Raw genomic sequence first — 22,727 nt, forward strand, 5'->3', positions numbered from 1 at the left:
ACATATTTGTATAATCCAATTTCATTTTCCTTCCAGTAAATATTCATCAAAACATTTTGAGTCAAGATTATAGCATGCAAATGAATATTTATTTGTTATAAAATGGAGTCATTTGCTGCATTATCTACTAAGGTGACATAAAACCTGCTTCTTTAGCATTTAAATAAAATCTTGAATTGCTCAAATCTCCAAATAACCTTGTAACTCAGTAATAAAAGCCAAACAAAACCTACATTTTAAAGACCCACATTAATTAGCACAATGCTTAAAGAGCAACAAGTGATACTGTCATTTACAGCAATATCTTCTGAAGAATGACTGATATTAGGGGTTGTTTAGCACCTCCCTTTGCTTTTCCGGATGCAGTATTCTATACAACTGTAAGGAATTAAAGTGCAATGCAATGCAAAGTGCAAAAAGTCACTGGGATGCCAAATACTGGCTGTGATTGGCAATTTGATAGACCCATGTGGACTGGCACCCTACAGGAGGTTCTATTTGGCAATACATCTGGTTTTTATGAAACCAAAATTTGACTTAAATGTTAGAATTAAAAAATAAGCTACTGCTTTGAACCGAGAGCAACATAAAAGGGGTTGGTGATCAACATGTTGCTAATGAGCCAGTGGTTGGAGGATCACCGTGTTAGACTATACACAATTAAGAGGAAATGAAGAAACAAGAAAATGAAAAAACATCACATTAAATTTAATCACCTGTCTTCACAGTTCAAGACTTCCTTTTCCCTGACAGAAAACCAACTTTTCTAATGATTATATGAATGATATCAGATTGCAAACCTTTTCCAGATCCACAAAAAACAGTTAATGAAAATAAATAAATAAAACAAATACCTATAGTAATGGAGGGTACACACAAAAAAAATCCACTAACTGCCTGGCCTGCCAAGTGATAGTTCAGCAAGCACATCCACAGCAATAATTTAGCACTCACAGGCCTTGCATAAAAAAAAAATCCTTTTTTATCGTGCAAAAATCAACATTTCGGTCACATATTCAGACCTTTATCAAGATGAGTAGGGGTAGGTGACAACATGTTGATGTACTGTAATTGACACCAAAACTTTCAACAAGTATTTATATGGTTGTTTGTGAGGCATCTTGATAAAAGGTCTGAATATGTAACCGATATGTCGATTTTGCACAAGCAAGTCCTGTGAGAGACTGCTGTTGATATCTATCTATCTACTTATTAAGCAAGGGGGTGTCAAAAAGTAGATCACAATCTACCAAAAGATTTTGAGTTCAATGTCAGTGTTCTGCCCAGAGCCTTTTTGCCAGGCACTGCCTCACCTGTTAGGGGAACTGTATAGAAACTTTGAGTTCCTTGGTAGCCATCAGCAACAGTATCAGACTCAAATCCTTCATTAGGCCATCTATGAGGGGATGCGTTTGCATTTGAATTGTTGTGTTTCAACTCCTGAACTTCTTTCTTTAAATGAAAATAAAACCAAATATAAAACTGTACATCATATGCATGTGTATGGAAAGCAGGGTTGATAACTAAAGAGAAAGCAAGATCCTATGGCTGCTGAAGTGCCCAGGAGGTATAGGTGTTATCACTATATGTGCAATGCAACAGGATTGGAGGAAAGCTAAATGAAAGTAAAGTGTAAGTTAGGACCACTATGCATTAAGAAAACCTGTTAGGATTGCAAGTGGCATAAGAATGCTACCAATGGTTGCTTCATTTACATTTTTATTAAACAAATGTTAACATGCGCATACCTTCAATGCTTCAACTGTATTACAGAGCACTTCAATTAGGGACTTTTGATCTTCTGCCCAACGTGGTGGTGTTTTGGGAGAAAACTAAAAGAAAATAGTTTACAGTTTTTATTAATCAAGGATCGGTTTATTACCATCTTGTAGTCTGAAAAATCAGGATTTCTTTTTATATTTTTTTTTAAACATAGCTTTTCAAAGATAATTTTTCTGCAAGGTTTTGTCATGAGCAACAAACGGCAACACATGTTACAATGCGTGTTGTCATTAAAAAGGAAAGCTATACCCCCGAACAATGTAGGTCTCTATAAAAAGACATTGCATAAAACAGCTCATGTGTAAATGCCTGCTTCATCTAAATAAACCATTTTCATAATATATTGTTCGTAGTTGGTGCCATTGGGTATCAATAAATCGAAAATTGCCATTTAATAAAAATAAGGGCCGCCCCCTGAGATTGTAGGATTCACAGTGCACACAAACATGCAAAACAAACCATGCATGTTAGGTAACATGAGCCAATTGAAAGACAGAGTTCTTCCTGTTACAGTTAGAGCTGCATCATTTCTGGTCAGGTGATCTCTGAGGCAACAGAGACCATCATGAAATGGTGGTTCAAGGCAAGAGATGTAGAAGGGCAATAATTACTTAAAACATATATACCAGTTTGGTAGGATTTTTTAATATGCCACACAATGATATAACCTGTTGCTTAAATATTTATTTTCGGGGTAAAGTTTTCCTTTAAAGAACATCATATACTGGTACATAAGTAGTTTGGTTAAAATAGAACTAAGGAAACTAACATAACTGACAAAATTGTAAAGGATTAGAAAAATACTTTAGCAGATCTTTTTAGAGATGTGTTCTCGACAACTTTTAGAGATAATTCTGCATACGGTTTACAAATGGAGAACTTAAAATGTAATTTTCTGAACAAACTATAAGCCTCTATGTGAAAAAAGAAACTCAAAAACAGCTGCTAGTTCTTTGTAATTATGCAGAATTGGTTGCCAACTATGGATATTATTTGTAATACCCCAGAAGTCCATACCGAACAACCCAGAGACAGCTGGCAATACCCTACATTTTGATCTAAACACAATTTTAACCCAAAATGTAAAGGTGGTATAATCATTGTGTGCCTTGCTATCAACTGAATGGTATGAACACAGAGTTCTGGGCATTTAAATACCTTATCCAGTTCTTTACTACAGAAACTAGATTTTTTGTTTCTGTATTTTTTGAATGAGCAGCATTGTGGGTGGATTTGCAGCTGATGACATCGACAACTGCCCTGCAAACCTCTGACCCATGCATACACACCCACTACTAATGAACTATATCTCCCATAATTCATTGCTCTACCTCACTTCTCCCCACACAGCTTAAGCCACCAAACGAAGAAATATAATTTTGATCAGTTAGTAAATACCCGAGCTGATTTGCTTGGAGATATGGACAGTTTGGTGGGTGATGGCGTGGAATGTTTTATTGCCAAAGCTGAATGATTTTCCATGAAGCCTGGGCTATGATCTTCCATAGCTTCTCCAAGATTCTGCTTTACTGAATCCAGCATCTCAAATACAGTCTCAACAGGAACAGGCAACTGCAAAACAAAATATTACTATTTAGCAAGTTTCTGCTTGCAGGTATATATAAAATATCTAAGAATACACAGTGAAGGCATTGTTACAATGAGAACAGGTAAAGTATAGATATCAGAGATAGTAACTGCAGTTAAACACACTCGTGCACTTGGTTATTTTCATTTTTAATTCGAAGTTTTACCCACTGCTGCAGTGTCTCAGAGAGCTGGAATATGCTGGACAGCACAGAGAGCATTTTATTAAAATGTAGCTCCCTTATTTCCTATATGTATGACAATATTAGCTCTCGCCTCCATGTTGTGTGCTCAGCGTGCTATTTGTAGACATATAAAACCCTGGTGTGCAAAGTTAAGAAACATCAGCAAATATACAGAAAGCATTATGTTCTGTATGCCAGTGGGTACAGTAGGGGAAAGTTAGACCTGAGCAAATGATCTACTATATTGATGGACCTAAATTGGCCGACCTGAGCCTTTGGCCCTTGGGCCAATTCACCAAAGGAATAAGCAGTGGAACGGACCATGGTATTACAAGTCATTATAATTGTGTCCAGCCACCTGGATGTATGAACACATACAGGATATCATTTTGAAAAACTTTACTCTTTTGTACTGTCTATCACTCTGATCAAGAAAGGCCAAACTCTTGGCTGTATCTACTGGATACCTATGATTTATCTTTCCAATGACTGCCATAATAGGTTGTTTTTTCCAAATTGCCCCAGACATGATCACATAACACCAGCTAGTACTTTCACACTATGGGTAATTATTGGACTAATGCATAAACACTGGCAAATATAAGTTTTTATAAACATGTCAGAAAAAGTCCTGAAACACAAAATAATGAATTAAGAATTAACAGATCGTCCTTATAGTCAGTTTGTATTATTACCGATGTTGCAATGGAGGGATCAGTAGAATATTCATCACAAATCATTTTCAAATAGCCTTTGCACTTAAGCAGGTATTCCTGTTCTTCTGCTGGCAAGCCATCATTCTCAATTTCTTCTGCTTTACGCTGGTATATCTACAGAGATGACAAAGAATAGATTACAATCTAGTTGATATCTACTATACTCTTCCAGCACCTCAAGCTATTAGCCGTCTGCTAAAAGGTACATTTTTATAAAATAAAATTATATGGAGACAGCTTTAATGCAAAACAGTTTTTAAGTACAACAGAAGTATGTCAAAATAAACACAGAACGAAAAGCCGTAACACATACCAAAGCAAGGTTCCAATAGGCAACGACGTTCTTAACAGACTCAAATGCAATTATCGCATCCTCTGTTTTTCCATCGACTAAATCCAATGTCGCAAAGGCAATGCATGCTTCATCTTCTAGGTCTTTTACTTCAGAAACCTAAATGGATGATTGGAAAACTAATCATTTATGGCAAAAAACGTTTTTTCAATATCAATAATGCAGAAGTATGTAACTGCAAAATACAAGTGATAAAACATAGTTGTATTTGTAGCTCTCATTGGAGTTTGTAGATGCATTTAGAAACATCATAAAAACCATTACAATAATGTTTTTTTTACTACTTTGACATTAGAATTACCTTAATGTCTTTACTATGAAAGTGCTTGAACAAAGGATCAACAGGCTCAGGAATGCTCTTTTTCTGTTTGACCAAATCTAGAAGAGGTAACAGTTTCTTCCAGTAGTGGACACAGCGTCCCATGTACTCCTTTTGGTCATAGAAGGAATTCAGACTGTAACCCTGCAATAAAAGATGAATTAAAATATATACAGTCTTATGAGCAAGAGCAAAAATCTCTACAAATTTAGGAAGTGTTTACTACATTGGCATTTAAACTTTCTTTTTTAATTCAACATTCAATCTGTCTAAAAAAACATTTATAATAATCTACTAATCTATATACACACACACCTCTGTGCGGGATTGGCAAAATAAACTTTCAGGATAAAAAAAAACAAAAAAAAAAAAAACACATTTCAACTCCTAACGGTATTTCAGCATCTCTCTCATATTTAATGATTTTGCATTTTTAACGGGGTTGTTCACCTTCCAAACACCCTTTTCAGTTCAGTTGTTTTCAGATTGTTCCACAGAAATAAAGACTTTTTTCAATTACTTTCCATTATTTATTTGTTACTGTTTTTCCCAAAATCTAAGTTTAAAGTTGAATGTTCGTTTCTGGTATTGGAGTCTGGCAGCTCAGTAATTCAGGTACAGACTTTAAACTGTTACAATTTTGCAACAATTAGTTGATACATTTCTCAGCAACATCTGTGGAGTATTAGCAACTATTGTATCAATTCTAACAGCTGGTTGTAATGAAACACGGGGATTCTGCTCAGCAGGGAAAAGGATAAGAAATGTATCAACTAAATGTATCAATTTAAAACCGTTTACAGGGTCGGCGACCACCCTCCCAGAGCTGCTTTAGAAGGTGAAAAATTACACTTTTTTAAAATAATTATACTTTTTTTAAATAATTGGAAAAAGTCTATTTCTGGTGATCTATCTGAAAACAACTAGTTATTTGGAGGTGAATAACCCCTTTAATTGATTTTGGGAAAGACACCTTTTCCCTATCATCAGAGATCTTTCTATTTGCAGCACCCCCGATGTCTATATAATGTAATCGGACATTGACCAGATGCTTTTCATAATTAAAGAGTAACTTGTCATTTAAGGAAGACCATACCCCCCAAAGAATGTAGGTAACCCTGCTTCGTGTAAATAAATAATTTTTATAAAAGTATACTTTTTTTTAGTAGTATGTGCCATTGGGCAATCATAAATAGTAAATTGCCATTTTAAAAAATAAGGGCCACCCCTTGGGATCCTAGGATTCACGGTGCACACAAACCAACCATACATGTTAGGTCACATGAGTCAATTAATGGACAGTTCTGTCTTTTCTTCCACACTTCTTCCTGTTACAGTTAGAGTTGTAGTATTTCTGGTCAGGTACAGAGACCATAACAAAATGGTGGTTCAAGGCAAGATATATTAAAGGGCAATATTTACTTAAATATAAATACCAGTTTGGTAAGATGCTTTAATATGCCACTTAATTTAATCTAAACTGTTGCGAAAGAAAGAAAGAAAAAGAAGGAGAGAGAGTCCCTGCCCTGTAGATCTTAGATCAAAGTGTACACTGTACGTTTTCCAAAATAAATGTGTCAATAGGCCTTAAATTGTTCTGCCCCATGTTCCTATTTGTTTGCCTTTATTTTTCAAACAGAGGGATTTCAAGGCAACACACTCACTGTTTTGTGAAGACTCCTTGCCCAATGAACAAGAACAGCAGGCTGAAGGCCATGCTTCTCCTGAGCTCTTAGAGTAGGAAGATCATGTTGAATCACATGACGCAGCTTTGATGAGGTGCCAGGTCTGTAATCAAAAAGTACAAAATTAACATTTTCCTATTCATAAATGCACTTCCAACATGCTGCACAAGTGACAAGAATTCATTCTCACTTTATGATTTTCTGAAAAAACTTTTTTTAAATTAAATAAAAATTTACATAATTAAGTAATGTTTGTTAGAAAAAGGCTTGAGGGAATTTGTGCAAGTGGGATGGAAAAACATTCATGAAATATATAGGAAATAAACAGAGTTATCCTGGGGCTGCTGCCACTTGAGGCTGTAGCCCAGATGCCACCTCTCCTCTCTCCACACTTAAAACTTTAAAATTGGAGGTGGGCTGCATCACTAGTGCAATGAGCGCTATGCCGCTCTCTGCGTTAGCGGAGACGAATTTCCAGTTTAACAACTGGAAATGCAGCACTTAAAGTTAAGGCTCTTTTCCACCCCTGGTAACGGACCATTCACTGTCTCCTCTTACACAAGAAAACACATTAACATTTAACATGCATAACATGGGCTAATAACATGGGTTACAAAGATAAAATACACAGAGAGGTATAAATATATTCACTGGAAAACTTACAAAGCCTTTTTTGTAATAAGACTGTAAACAGCATCCCACCAGGACCGCTGCTTATCTGTAAATAGCTGTTTGCAGATTGCAAGAGGAAGACATCGCGGTCTGTTTGGATCAGCAGTTGTGTTGTTATCTTGCAACTGAAGGGTACTAGTATGCACAACTGCCAGCAAAAATACCTAGAGAAAAATGCAAGCAAAGGATGAACCAAATAAAAACATCCATCTGTTGGATAAACCAATTTCATAAAAAAATTTGGAAACAATAACCAATTTCATAAAAATGTTATGCATTTATTGAATATAAATGTTATGTGTAAGCCAGTTTATTTACTCCAAGAAGCCATGGCAAAATGTATGTTGCAGTTGACTAAATAAGCTGTGTGACACTCCCCTAAAATATTACACTTTCTAGAAAATTCAACGTGTTGTACATGTAGACTGCTTTATTATGATGCACGAAAACATGCATTACATTAAGGATCACTTATTCAGCTGTCTGGATGAAGAAAGACAAAAATGTCATTATAGAAACATGCGTCACACAAACCATTTATTTTGACATAGGATGTTAAAAATAATTAAGGAACTGCCTAGTTTGTTGCCACGATAGGATAAATGAGAAGGTAGTTCTATACACCTCAAGATCCAGAAGACAGATAGACTCTGGAACATTGGACTCAAGTCTTGAGGTTTCTTGAGGCACCCGAGGAAAAATTTGTTTAAGCCACTTGCGAAAGGGAGGCAACGCTGATAGAAAGTGCCACTGTAACCCAAGCCAGGTCAGGTGCTGAAGGTCACCATTGTGTATTCGAAAAGAACCTATAAAGAAATAAGCAAAATAACGTGATAAGCAAGCATTCCAAATACCTAAATAAACGTACATACTAAATCCCTTTGTCAAATACAGACATTTAGGATATCAGACATTATGTGAGAAAAAGTTTGAAAAGGTACCCTTTGGTTAGAATTATATCCCCTTAGCTATATCCGAGGTCTGACAAAGTCAGTATAAAATGCTTGAATAGGAGTTTCTTATAGAAAGAAGAACTCCGCATAAGTTGATTACCAAACCGTTGGTCACAAACTTAGATCTAGGTTTCCTCTTACCTACTAAATTTTTCTACTGGTGCGATTAGTGATGAATAATTAAAACCCCACCTGGGTAACCTTCTACTTTATACTACAGTTAGACAATAATTAAATACAAGGATTTAAAATCAAATAAGTGATTTTACTCAGCTTCTAATTAATTGATTCAATTATTAATTTAATGCCAACAAAAATTACCTTATATAGTCACCAATTAACTCCAAGTTCATAAAGTAAAATGCGGTGCATAGATAATATTAGACCGACAGTTTACTACGTCACTTACATATAAAATCAGTCGAATTCCAGTTGTTAAAGTGCAGTGCATTTATACTAATTAAATAAATTACAAATTAATTAAGTTAATTCCTCAAAACCTAAAAGGGGGGTCAATTATTACCCTATTCCTCGATTAAGAAAATATCAGACATTAATTAGCTTATAAAATTCACTAATCTACTTTTCCTAAAAGATTTCACTCTTAAAATGTTTTGACATTTATGATCGCACGCATTTTTACAATTATACAGATTACACTACTGTACACATTTACATTTTCTAACGATTCCAAGATGTCTACTGCTAATGTAATTTATTGTATACACTAAAACCGTTAACCAGTTGGTCAGATTTCCTACTGTAATCTGGTTGAACGAATTTGCTAGACAAAAGAATGAGAACTGTTCTGATGTTGCTCGATTTAGGAAAGTCATCAGAAACTTCAGATAACAGAGAGAGTATCATCAGAACAGTATCACACACATTTCCTTCAAAATGTGGCCACACACCTTTAAGTGTCCAGTCCTTTGCCATCCCCTCCCCCAACTGTAATGGCTTTAGGAATTTCAATGAAAGCCAGTGCTTAGTTGGACAATACAATCCTTGCAGCCTTACTCAATTTTTTTTTTTTTTTTTTAAATATTAAAGATTACTTGCAATAGGTGGCTATTAGTTAAGAGATGATATTTTCACTTTTTGTAGAGAAATCAAAAGGATAGAGGAGTAATTTTTCAAGGCATAATACAACATAGCTGAGAGATCAGAGAAGCTTACAGATAGGAAAGAGTGGGCAAGAGCATGGCAGGACTGCTACAATAAAAATATTAAATTAAATAATAAAATACTTACTATTGTCATGCTGGGAAAGCTCACTTAAGTCCGGCACCCGATTCTCAACATAGCTTATATCATCACCACCCATGAATGAATCTTGCATTGATAAATTGTCCTCAAACAGAAACTTAAGCAAAATAGACTGGCCACATTGGTTTGCAAAAGTCTCTATAACCTCACTAATGAAGTTCTGTCTTCCATGGCTCAAAGTTAGCAATTCATGACCTGTGGGGAGAAGTTGGCATGTTAAACAAATGATACAACATTATTAATACAATCAAAACTGAAATGGGAAAATGCCCCTTTACAAAAAAAATAAGATGTTTTCAGTGGGTTGGAAAAGATTTTTATACTCACTTCAAAATCCTTGTCAGGATGACTGACAGACGGAGGGGTAAGGCCCTATATCTACACAAACAGGACACTGAACTAAATACTTTCTATCCAGTCTTTACCCCCCCGTGATATTTTTAGCAGTCACACATTAAAAATGAATTAAGAGAAAAAAAAAAAAAAACTAACTAGAAGTGGCCCATTTAAACCAACTATAAACACAATTATCACCTAGGCTTGGTGCTCAGAGAAAAGTTCTCAGATAAACTATTTTAAGGTAAGTATATCAAAACTATTTTTTTTATCTTTCAGGCTAAAATCAAAACAGAGCTCTGCATGGCTTAATACTGAAGTCCCCCATTTAGTCAGGAGGACTTCACTTTCCCTGTGCAGAAATATCCCTTGGTCTGTCCATGTCTACAAAACTACACATAAGAAGTCATGATTCTCTGTATGTGTAGTTAGGAATCCCATACTCTTATCTACGGAACAACCCTGACCAAAGGCTGGAAAAAGAATACAACCAAGGTGTCTTGCCTTAAATTAAAATAGCAGAGGATAAGAAGCAACATTTTATAACCATTTACCTATTGTTGAGATATGTTTGAGTTTGCTTCATCAGTAGTCACTTACAGATACCTATAGGTTCTGACCTATAGAGTTATTTAAATTAAGCTAAACAGCAGAAAGTGAAGGCATACTACTGTGGGTTAACCATTCTCAGGTGCATTACCAGATTTACTTTGCCGGTCAGACGCTAATGCTTCTAGGAAACCTTGTCCGTTGTCATCCCCCTTTACTGGCTTACTTTTTGGCTTCGGAACCTTTATTGGGAGAAAAAATGGTTATTTGGGGGGAAAATCATTTTAAGCGAAGCGTTAAAATCTAAGGCACGTAGAGCTAGACACAGATAAAATAATTAACAGAAACCATCAATGCCTGCTTAAAGTAAATTTTACCTGTCAAGTCACACAAGTTAACTTTCCAACAACAATTCAAGACTTTTTTTTTCTTAATCTTTCAAGTGATTAATGTATAGTTCTTTTGATTTTGCCCCCCTTGTTTGAATCAGGTTGCAGATGTATCCACCATCTAAGTTAGCGCTCTGTTAAGTAGACTAGTTACAGTCTTCCAAACCACCTTGTACAGTTGCGTGGACCAGGGTGCAGGCATGTAGAGTGGATTTCAGTTGCGAAATCCGCCCCGTGTGCCTGCACCCGGGCCAAAACAGGGCTCAGCAAGTTAAAGTAGTTTAATTTTCTGATATATATGAAGTTGAGGTTCCAAATAAAGGGTTGGTGGTCGAGGGGGCATTACCACAGCAGCAACTAATTTATTAATAAAGTAGTTGGATACAGAATTTGTACAACAAAGTAAAAAAAAAACCTACCTGATAAGCCAGAAGGTAACAGAGAGCAGCAGGTTCAATTAATGCCTTCCACTGAACTTCACAGCTCTGAGACATTTTCAGTAGCAGGGTCCCAGCATGCATGTAGTAGTGACCTCTCATTTCATAAAATGTTACAGACAAATCAGTCGAATCTGTACCACTCACAGACTGTTTTACAGACAAGAGGGCCTGGTCAAATCTACACATTTCAAATATAATAAAAGGAAATAAAAGGTACTTAGATTCGATATATTGATGCAAAGGGTAAACCTAGGGCAATCTACTTTGGATCTAGAGTTAGGTCCATAAATATTTGGACAGACAACTTTTTTATAATTTTGGTTCTTTACATTACCACAATGAATTTTAAATGAAACAGTTAAACTGCAGCCTTTCAGCTAAAATTCAGTAGGTTAAACAAAAACATTGCATAAAATGGAGGGTACATGGTCATATATCAAATTGAATGGATTAGCACTGCCTTTGAATATGTCTTTATTTTCACATCATGATATAGTATCTATTCTGAAGTCTAGGGAGGGGGCTATTTCAAGGATGACAATACAGTATAAAACCAGATAGAACAGTATGTAAAACTAAAGATATTTATTAATCACAGAGGGAGGGCTGATCCATTCAATTTGATATTGAAAAAGGCTTATAAATCACTTTTTTCATCATAAGTCCTGTGAGTACGGCTACTTCCCAGATACCAGGCTAATTTAGGATTAACAGATGCTAGTGGATACTACATCAGAACAGATTAATTTTCAGCCCTGTAGCATCAGCACGTACAAATGATAAAACCTTATTGTTTCATGTTTTTTCAACAGTCCTAAGATAGGTTTCCAACAGGAGCCAAGAGAAAATTGAGCATATGTAGTAGTGCCACTGCCTTTTCAAAACATGGTCTAAAGAAGCTCCTGTAGACAATATTAAAAAAATGGATTACTGCTCTATTAAGACTAGGTCTCCTTTAAGCTAGAAATCTAAAGCACGCGAAAAAGGGAAATGTTAAATAGATAAAACTGCAGCAGAACATATACCTTTCAAGAGCTTCTTTGCTCTTCTGAACATCTTTTTTAGAAAGTGTCAAAAGGACAACATCACAATGTGCAATCAATAGTTCTTTTGTTATTGCTCTCATATTGGTGGTTTTTTGTCCTTGTTTTGAAGCCAGATATTCCTAAAAAGTTAAATAGAAAATGTATGAATTATCACATAACGAGAAAGGCAATAGTTAAAATATCAGTTGAAATAACCTCCTTAGCTTGTTTCTATAAATAGAAATACTGTTGCAGATTCTGCTTTGCTGTTTTTAGCTATGGTTCTTTTCCCTAATCCTCTCAACCACTTCCCACAGGACTACCACGAGATGAGGCCCCTTTTGCACCACAAACACCACATTGTTATGAACACAAATTACCCATGGGGAATGGCCCATATTATAGCTGCATATATACAATAAATATAGAATATGTATAAGCTACATACTACCTACTAACCTTGTCTTTTTCTCCCCAGCTGTGCTGTTCTTTCCCTTTTTATTTTCATATACATCTTTGTCTTACTTTCTTCTTTCTTGAAGCATTTCTTTACTTTCCTTACCTATTCTTTACAGTTTACTGCTTTAGTTATCCCTGTTCTTCAGCTAGCTCTTCTCTTTTCTTTGTATCTCCCATATTCCCCTTTCATTTCATAATGTGACTTCTGCCTCTTGAATCTTTTGGACAGCTCTACCATTTTTTTTGTGCCCTGGCCTATTCTTATTTGTTCTGTGCACAGCAAATGAACGATGATTGCAAAAGCTGCCCTAACCTTACCCCTGGTAGCATAAATCTTTAACAGTATAGCCAGCAATAATCTGCTGTTCTTGTCTTCTGTCTCTACCACCCTGAAACAGTTAAAGGGGAACTATTGCGAAAATGAAAATTTAATATAAGCTTCAGCATACTGAAATAAGAAACGGTCTAAATACAATCAATTAAAAATTCTGCTTCATTTCAAAAATAATCTTCATTGTCCCTATCTCAGCATCTGTTTCTTTTCATTCTGTCTTCTTGCAGCAGTTGGGTGTCAAATAGAGACGATTTCTGGGGATTTTAATAGAGTGAGCTCTAATACATCTTTTAGGCATAAGGTATCCCCCTATAAGATATATTGGATTTAAATGTCAATGAATATCAGACAGCCACCTGCTGCAAGAAGACAGAATATAGCGAAACCTTTTATCCACATTTTTAAAATTGATTATCTTTTTCTCTGTAATAATAAACAGCACATTGAACTTGATCCAAACTAGGCTATAATTAATCGTTATTGGAAGCAAAATGAGCCTTTGGGGTTTATTTAATGTTTAAATGATTTACTAGCAGAATTAAGGTATGAAGATCCAAATTACGATAAGGTCCGTTACCTGGAAAACCCCAGGTCCAGAGCATTTATTTCTGTGGAACAATCTGAAAACAACTGAACTGAAAAAGGTGTTTGGAAGGTGAACAATGCCTTTAAGACCACACCAAGGGTAATTTATTTTCAAAGCTAAAATAGATATGTATATAACATTATATTGCATGGTATTGCAATCGAGTAGGCAGTCAAATGGACTAATTACTCAAATTTCGAACTGGGGAATCCTGAAGAATTTCCAGCAGTTCAATATTTTCCCTAGTTATCAACACTTCTATCAGAAACATTTTCCTGACAGGAAAGATTCTGGCTAGATGTGTTAGCTTGAATTTGGAAACTTTTTTTTTTATACATGAAGGACCTGTAACTAACATTTTTAAATAAAAAAAATTCATTCTAGCGCCCTCCAACAATATATCTATCCTGCACAAATGTCCCAATTTTTAATACTTTATTCAAAAAATACCACAAGAAAATTCTGCTTCCAGCCTTCTCAAATAGGGTGACATGCCCTCTGCAAGTTCCAATGTGCGTGCTCCACATCTCCCAGGCTGAGTTTTTACTCGGCCTGTTCCTTTAACACATCAGCATCACAGAATGTTGGACTTATCGAAATTGGATACACACAAATAAAGATGAATACAAGTTTGGGATTTTCGTTTTAACTTTTGTATGTTGCAAGTTTTACTATTTTCTATATTTTTCTACACAATTATGGTCTGAACACCGGTTTTACTATATATGGGTTAACATATTTCACAATGTTATGGATAGGCTGCAATATAACCTATATACACACACCAATGTTTTAAAATGTGTTAGTGTATTTCTCTTTAAATGGATTACCCAGACTGCACAATGTTGTATAGGTCAAAGTGCATATGAGCCGTAAATGGGTGCACGTGTTAATGGTCCTTATTCACTTGATAAAGGATATTGAACTTGAAACATGTTGCATTTACCACTGCCCGGAATAAAAAGTTGTTTGCAGTAACACTGCTGGAGTTCCTTTTCCTTCCTCTATACTTGGATCACTTGTAGCAGTTGCAGCACAGAGCAACCATTAAGGAATCGGACACAAATCGTTTGGAAAATTGTACTGACCACCATCCCCCTCTTCTATTTGGACATCACAGAATGTTTTAGATCTTCTGACAAAAAGTCAAGAAACTGCACGGTAGGCACAAAAAGCTGCAGCATGTGGTATGTGTAAAGTTCCTGCCATATTTTAGACTTATACTGGGGCAATTATTAAATCATTAAATAGGGCTTTGTGTGTTGACATGCATTTTGCCTATTGTGTTAAAGCAGAAGCACAGGAGGACAAGCCCTCACCACCACCTGCATCAATGATACCTGCCCCAAAACTTAAAGGGGTTCTTCACCTTTGAGTTAACTGTTAGTATGATGTAGAGAGGGATATTATGACACAATTTGTAATTGATTTTCATTTTTTGTTATTTGTGGTGAGTTATTTCGTTTTTTTATCCAGCTAGGATCCAAATTATCCTAGCAACAAGGTATTGATTAAATGGAATATGAATAGAAGAGGTCTGAATAGAGTTATAAAAAGTAGCAATAACAATAAATGTGTAGCCTTAAAGAGCATTTGTTTTGGGATGGGCTCAGTGACCCCCCATTTAAAAGCTAGAAAGAGACAGAAGGCAAATAATTCAAAATGTATAAAAAATAAATAATGAAGACCAATTTAAAAGTTATTTTGAATTAGCCATTCTATAATATACTAAAAGTTAACTTAAAGGTGAACCACTCCTTTAAACGAGAACCTCGTGTTTCTAGAACTATGGAGTTGCAAAACTGCGTTGGTGGCCACAATCATTGGCAGTTTGTATTCCCAGCTTGGACTTTGGCAATGGAGAAGTCAGCTGAGGCTGGTGCTCATGTTCGTTAGATAGATCACTGAAATCCATGCTGGGAACAAAAGCAATGAAGCCAAACATGGCGGTTGCTGACACTGCTGCAAAGCTCTGCATGCGACATAAAGACACATGGGTAAGGGATTCCATGAATTAGTGCCAAAATAAAAAATTAGGCTTTAATGTAAAAATTAGGGCTATAGTTATTTCTTGTTGAGACAAGACATAACAATAAGAGGCAGTCCTTGGTGGTAAAGTAATTTGCTTTTGTGTGTCTAGAACAAATGATACACAAAACCCCTTTTTTATACTGTAGCAATTTGTTTTTACCCTAAAGGTGGCCATACACGGGCAGATAAAGCTGCCGATATTGGTCGTTTGGACTGATTTGACAGCTTATCTGCCCGTGTATGGGGGCTTCCGACGGGTCTTCCCGATCGATATCTGGCCACGATATCGATCGGGAAGGTTGGATTTTTACCCGACCGACCCGTCGGAGCCCCTTGGCGCATCGTAATTCGATCGTTCGGCCATACGGCTGAACGTTCGAATTACCCCTGATATAGCCATGCCGTTAGTGGCATATGGGGGAAAGATCCGCTCGTTTGGCGATGTCGCCAAACGAGCGGATCTTTGAGTCTATGGCCACCTTTTAAGTCATCTTTTTAGGCAAAAATTCAGTGAGGTTTAGAAAACTTAAGCTGTGCTGAGACAGACATTAAACAGTCATCCTAGATTACCTCCAAGAAACTATTAAATGCCAGCAGTTTTTTTTTTTTTAATTTACTAAATTAGGCTCACAATGAAATGATTTAAAAGGGCTGGTTTTCAGCAGACACTAGGTTGAGTCTCAGATATTTGTAGGAGTCAAAAAAGCACAATTTAAATGTTTACCTTAAATACTCTGACAACACAGGAGCACCATTCTAGATCTGTCCTCAAAGCTCTTCTCTCAGGTTTAAGGCAATGCAAAACTGCTTCCTCCAGTCTTTGGTTGGACAGAAACAAATCTACAAGCTTCAGATTTACATACACATCGTTGGGTCTTGCAAAAAGTTCAGCCTGTATTAAATCAAAGAGCTGATTCCAACCAGCTTCTCCTTGTAAGGAAAGCAGTTGTTCCTAAGAGGGAATGATACACAGTTAAAATGGGAAGATTCAACTTGTCACAGAAAATAACAGGTAATTTGTTCATACGTTATAGAAATGAAGACTAAAAGCAACTGGCATGTATACTTTACAGAAATACAAGACTAATTTGGCCATGTCACAACAGCCATGTTTTAATAACAGTTACATAAGCACAGATACACAAACGATTTATGGCTGTTAATTCACTGCAGCTGGGTTTCATTGAGCATCAGTTCTTTGAATAAAAAAGGAATGGAGTTTATCTTCAAACTAAAGCATTTGAAAAAACCTAACACTTGATTTATGTTCAACATACTTTGAGTCTGTAAATTTCAGGACTTCCTGGGAAAAGCTTTGATGCTCTGTCCACCCAGTATTCTGCTCTGCCATCTTTGATATTAAGAGTACATATCAACTCTGCAATTCTAAGTACAAGATCCTTCTGAGTGGGGTTTAACTCCAATGAGCGCTAAAACAGAAAGGAATATTAAACACATCATCTTTTTGAACTGGTTAAAAATTAATGGCACATTACATAGTGTTCAGGTCCATGCATTTATTATAACATTAAAGGAAAAGTAAAGCCTAACTAAAGACGTAGGCTAGAAATGTTGTACATTATGTTTTGGGCTTCTGTACCAGCCCAAGTCAACCACAGCCCTTTAGCAGTAAAGATCTGTGTCTCTCAAAATGACCCAGTAGCTCCCCATCTTCTTTTCTGTTAATTCACTGCTCTGTGCTGCTGTCACTAACTGAGCTTAGGGAGCCACTCACAATATAAAGTAAACATAGAATATAAATATAAGGCTGAAATCAGAGCAATTAGCACCAGACATTAATAATCAGCCTTGTAGCATCAGTTTATATTACAGGCCAACCTTATTTTCTGCTTGATAATTTGCAACGACTCCTAAGCTTAGCTTTTCAACAGCTGCTCAGAGTCCACTAAGCATGTGGGTGTCGCAGATACTTTCCAAGATGGTGACCCCCTTGATAACTTTGAAGTCCTGGATCATTGCTGCTATTGAGAAGCTGAAACTTTAGGCTGGTGCAACAAGTTCAGTATATAAAACATGTCATGTTTAGCCATATTCATTTTTAGGGTTAGTTCTCCTTTAAACGTGAATTCAACCTGTGGGGTGAAAAAACCCATACCCCCACCCCAGGTAGCCCCCCCTCCCTCCTCCCCCCAGGGGAAATGCCCCATACTTACCCCTCGGTGCAGATTCTTCCAGAGGAGTTGCACACATACATCTTCCGCAATCTCTGTAAGTTGACTGAGAGATCGGTATTTCTGCGCATGCGCAGTTGGAGCAGTTTGCCGGTTTGCGACAACTGCACATGCGCAAAGTTACACGGAAATTGCCAGTTTACAGAGAACGCGGAGGGTGGTTTTTGGGTTGACATTCCCTTTAAGAAAAGCATAGCAGCCTAGAGCAAACCAACTACCAAATGCTGCTTTTATCAAAAATGACTCGGTGTTTTTGCACAGGTACGTCAAGACTTCAAAACCACCATTTAAAAGATAATAAGTTACATCAACATTTTATCAATAAAAAGTTGTTAATAGATACCTTTGTAAGGTAAAACATGCAACAGTTCAAGATTCCCACTTGAATATAAATTAAATCACCTTGTAACAGCCAACAGCTTTTTCCACATTCCCTTCAATCTCGAACAGTTGTCCAAGGAACCGATGTGCTTTTGGGTCCCTTTCCTGTACACTTATGTACGAAGACACAGCTCTAGAAAATAATTTATTTTATAACATTCGAAGTACATGATACAAGTTTATCATAAAATCACTAAGCCAGTGAACAGAAATGCAAATATCAATACAATCATTACTATTTTCCACAAAAAACAGTTTCTATACAGATTGAAAAACGAGACAATGTACCACTCCCTCAAAGGGTTATGTCACCTGAAAATTAAGATTGGGATACACAGCAGAATTTGATGACAATTTGCAGTCGGTCTAATTGTGACATTAAAGATAGAAGATGACTAGCAGAGCCCCCCCCCCCAAAAAAAAAGAAGACAGCATTTTCAGCTGTAGACAGTAAAGAACCAGAATAGAGATGCTAAAAAACAAATGATCATTTGAATAGGTCCATCTAAAAACATTACGTTTGTTGCAGGCTTCCCCTGAAAGCGACAACCAAGCAATATAAATAAGTGGAATAGATACCTTTTAGCAAGTTCATATTCTTTAGCTTCATAATAGAGTCTAGCAAAAAGGAATCCTTTCATGGATTTCTGGAAGAAAAAATAAGTCCAATTAAGACAAAATACATTGTAATCTAGACAGCAGTTAATAATAAATAAAACAATTATTGCATTTCTGATGTTCTTGCTGATCTGGATTATGCATACAGGTATGGGACCCGTTATCCAAAATGCTTGGGATCTTAGGTTCTTCTGGATAAGGGGCTTTCCATAATTTGGGTCTCCATACCTTAAGTCTACTAAGAAAGCATTTAAACATTAATTAAACCCAATAGAATGGTTTGCCTTCAATAAGGATTAATTATATCTGGGCAGCCATTCAAGCTGCTTTGATAAAAGGAGAAAAGGCACAGGCTACACAGCACATAATAGATAAGCCCTGTCGAATATAATGGTGTTTTATCTATCTGCTATGTAACATGTGCCTTTTAACCTTTTTTCCAGTTTGAATGACTGCCCCCATGGCTACAAATCAGCTTATTTATATAAACTATTATAGTCTTTCTGAAGCAAACACACAGCTTTTACCTGTAAAGAGCAACAGCATATTATATTTTAATTCCTTTGATACACTTTTTTATACAGTTTTTGGTGTTACTGTTCCTTAAAAACAGAGGAGTTGGAGGTACCATAAATTGATGAGTCAGCATTGAAAGGATTTATGTAGCGACTCCACAGCCACGGAGATATAAATGTGTATAAAAATAAATGTAACAATAATATGAGGAACAAAAGGTTGGTCTTTCCCTTGTTTAGGAATGACAATACTTGTTTGCAAGAAAGATTTGGGAAGAAATTTTCATAGGCATATATAAAGGTATTTATATACCTTTATAATAATATTATTATTTTTTTTTATTTTATTTTTTTTTTTTAAGAGAACCCAACACATAAGAGATAAAATAACTTGGAAAACCGTGATTCTACATTTACTTTTTCTTGAAACTTATAGCCACAGCATATGAAGAGCTTTTTTCAGTAAGTGACATTTATTTGTAACTTAAATGTTGTCCCAGTTTATAATGGAGGAAATAGAAGTGTAACCCAACATCTAAACATAGGGAACTAAAACAAGTACCAAGAAAAACAGCACTCACCACACTTAAGATTTTGAAAAGGGTGCGTGTCAAGTAGCGTCCACCTCAACCGGTTTCAAATATTACAATATGTAGGACAGCACCACCACAAGAATATATTAAAAAGCCTTTATTAGCATCTTATGGCTTGTGATCTGGAAGGGTGCATTGAAACGTAGCACTCTTCCAGATAAAAAGTCATGAGCTGCTAATAAAGTTTTTTTTTTTTTATTTATTATATATTCTTGTAGTGGTGTTGTCCTTCACATTATAAAGAACAAAAAAAAAAGTATACTGTGTTTCCTGTATCACTCTTGGCATAAAAGCACACTGCTTTAGAAGTAACAAACCCTACATTCTTTCTACATTATGTCTAAAATCTAAAGACCAGCCTATTTATTCATAAATAATTCTAAAAGCCATAATGTTCAGCAAATGGCATATCTGCTGTGGCATGTCAGTACTGAAAGACGTGTTTAATCTGAAACAAAAACGTGTAATGACAGAGACTGAGGGCAGGTGTAAATTTGAAAATGGGCCGCAAGTTGGTCCCCGAGCCTGACTTTGGACATGCCTGGTTTAATGGGCTCCTGGGCTTGTGTGTCAGGGTAAAATTGAACCTATAGTTACAAAGACCGAACTCAAAAATTGAAAGTTAGCTTGACACCTTAGATAATGTAAAAAGTAGAGTAATTAAGTAGTAAAATAACCAGGAGTAGGTCTTTTATCATGACAATGCCTTGGGAGCTGGATGACAAGTCAGCATATAAGAGGGGCCAACAAGTTTTATTGAAACAGTAAGGAGAGCTGTAGCCCTGATTGCTGAGAGGATGACAGCGTCTGTGACTTGCAACTGTATTGGCACGTCCTACTGTTTATACACAAGAACAGGAAACACTCCTCCACCAATTGTTGAAAATGCCCTGACTGGAGGAGGCTGCTGCCGGTCACTCCAGGGTAATAGAGAGTCTAATATGGCTTTAACTCAACCGTCCAGACTAACAATGCGTTCCACACATAAAATATACTGCTGCCCATACAGTAAAGTCTGTACAGTTCAAGGCGGCTGGTGTGCGAGTTCATGGTACTGCTCACCTCTCTGGGTGATGACGCGCTGTTCTGCGCATTTTCTATGTATCGCTGGAGTTCTGCTTTACTCCGCCTCATCCTGTGCAAGCTTCCGTTCTTTATCGTTGCTGTCTGACGCCTGTTCCCTCCTCTCCCCTCCGGTTTTTATCACGAGGCCCCGGCTTTCCTCTTCAGCAGGAAAACAAATTCCAGAACCGCGCGAACAACCTGGTTGGAGAGCGGAAGTGACGCCTTTGCCGAGACAATTTCCTCTAAGGAAGGCCCCGAGACCGGCGTTCCACTGTCGCACACATGACGTCACATCCTTCTAAGACTTGCTTTCCATATAGGCGCAGTTTATTCCTCTGAATGTAGGGTTCCGGAACTTCCGTGTGATATGGTGCCTCGATACTCTTGTAAGGCCCATCTCCGTAGAGCAGAGGTCCCCAATTCAAATGTAAATAAAGTTTGAGAGCAACATAAACATGCGAAAGGTTCATGGGGATGCCAAATATGGGCTGTGATTGTCTATCAATGGACCCTATGTGGACTGGCAGCCTACAGGAGGCTTTGTCTGGCAGTACAAATGGTCTTTAAAGACCACAACTTGCCTCTAAACCAGTAATTCAAAAATAAGCTCCTGCTTTGGGGCCACTGGGAGCAATACACAAGGGGTTGGAGAGCAACATATTGCTCATGGGCCACTGGTTGGGGATCACTGCCTTAGAGTGATAATCCACACCTGGAGAAATTAAATACTTATTAACCTAAATGGTTATTTGAAATGACTGTTTTCGTGGGACAATCTCAATTTTGACAGCCCAACCCACAGTCCCAGATTGTGACAGAATTGTCCCGAATTTTTTTCATCTCCTGCACTGAACAGCCAGAAAAAGATACAATGTTTCTAAAACTTAATTGGCTGTTGGCAGAGAGCCCAGAATAGCAGTTGCACTTGCACATACTTTTGTAACAATTTACGATAAGCAAAGAAACAATTGTAACTATTTAAGATAATCAGGTCTCTTGGGGAAACTGACTTGCATCTAAAAGGAGAATTCAGCCTTTAAGCAAAAACACCCATCACACGTAGACCCCCCCTCCCTCCTCCCCCCAGCCTAACTGCTGCCCGGGGAAATGCCCCTCACTTTTTACTTACCCTTTGGTGCAGATTTAGTCAGAGTTCCACGCAGCCATCTTCCGGGTCTTCGGTAAGCCAAAACAGTGCATGCACAGTTGGAGCAACTTACCGGTTTGCGACAACTGCGCCGAAATGGACGGAAATTGCAGAATCACCGGAAGAAGGCACAGAGACCCAGAAGATGGCTGCGGTGAACTACGATGCCTGAATCTGCGTAAGTAAAAAGTTAGGGGCATTTCCCCGGGGTGGCAGTTAGGCTGGGGGATGAGGGAGGGGGTCTACTTGGAGTGGGGGGTAGGGGTTTTTTTTTTCATGAAAGTTTGAAAATATTTCTCCTTATCTAAACTGTGTTTTTTGTGTCTCAAAATTGACACCTGTTAGCAGTTCTGGGCTCTCTGCTAAAAGCCAATTAAGTGAGAAACTTTGTTTCTTTTTCTGGCTGTTCAGTGCAGAGAAAAGAGGGACTTTCCAGTACAAATGAGGGACTGCGGGTTGAGCTGTCAAAAGAGGTACTGTCCCTCCGAAAAAGGGACAGTTGGGAGTGGGAGGTATGTATAAACCCCCCAGAAATGTGTTCAAACTTTCC

At 37.1% G+C, this 22,727-nt stretch overlaps 1 protein-coding gene across 1 annotated transcript in view; it reads right to left on the minus strand.

Moving 5' to 3' along the window:
* ranbp2.S (RAN binding protein 2 S homeolog) overlaps nucleotides 1–21,316 on the minus strand; it is a 51,428-nt gene extending 30,112 nt beyond the window's left edge. Inside the window, 18 exon segments of the mRNA XM_018249749.2 lie at nucleotides 1,314–1,452; nucleotides 1,749–1,832; nucleotides 3,181–3,354; nucleotides 4,250–4,384; nucleotides 4,584–4,721; nucleotides 4,924–5,085; nucleotides 6,606–6,729; nucleotides 7,290–7,462; nucleotides 7,923–8,104; nucleotides 9,503–9,712; nucleotides 10,554–10,644; nucleotides 11,211–11,409; nucleotides 12,257–12,396; nucleotides 16,391–16,618; nucleotides 16,944–17,096; nucleotides 18,261–18,372; nucleotides 18,819–18,886; nucleotides 21,028–21,316. Coding sequence (XP_018105238.1) covers nucleotides 1,314–1,452; nucleotides 1,749–1,832; nucleotides 3,181–3,354; nucleotides 4,250–4,384; nucleotides 4,584–4,721; nucleotides 4,924–5,085; nucleotides 6,606–6,729; nucleotides 7,290–7,462; nucleotides 7,923–8,104; nucleotides 9,503–9,712; nucleotides 10,554–10,644; nucleotides 11,211–11,409; nucleotides 12,257–12,396; nucleotides 16,391–16,618; nucleotides 16,944–17,096; nucleotides 18,261–18,372; nucleotides 18,819–18,886; nucleotides 21,028–21,099 — 2,584 coding nt within the window. The 5' untranslated portion in view covers nucleotides 21,100–21,316.
* Between the last annotated feature and the right edge of the window lie 1,411 nt (nucleotides 21,317–22,727).

Source organism: Xenopus laevis, chromosome 2S (genome assembly GCF_017654675.1).
Source record: "Xenopus laevis strain J_2021 chromosome 2S, Xenopus_laevis_v10.1, whole genome shotgun sequence".
NCBI classification, from domain to species: Eukaryota; Metazoa; Chordata; class Amphibia; order Anura; family Pipidae; genus Xenopus; species Xenopus laevis.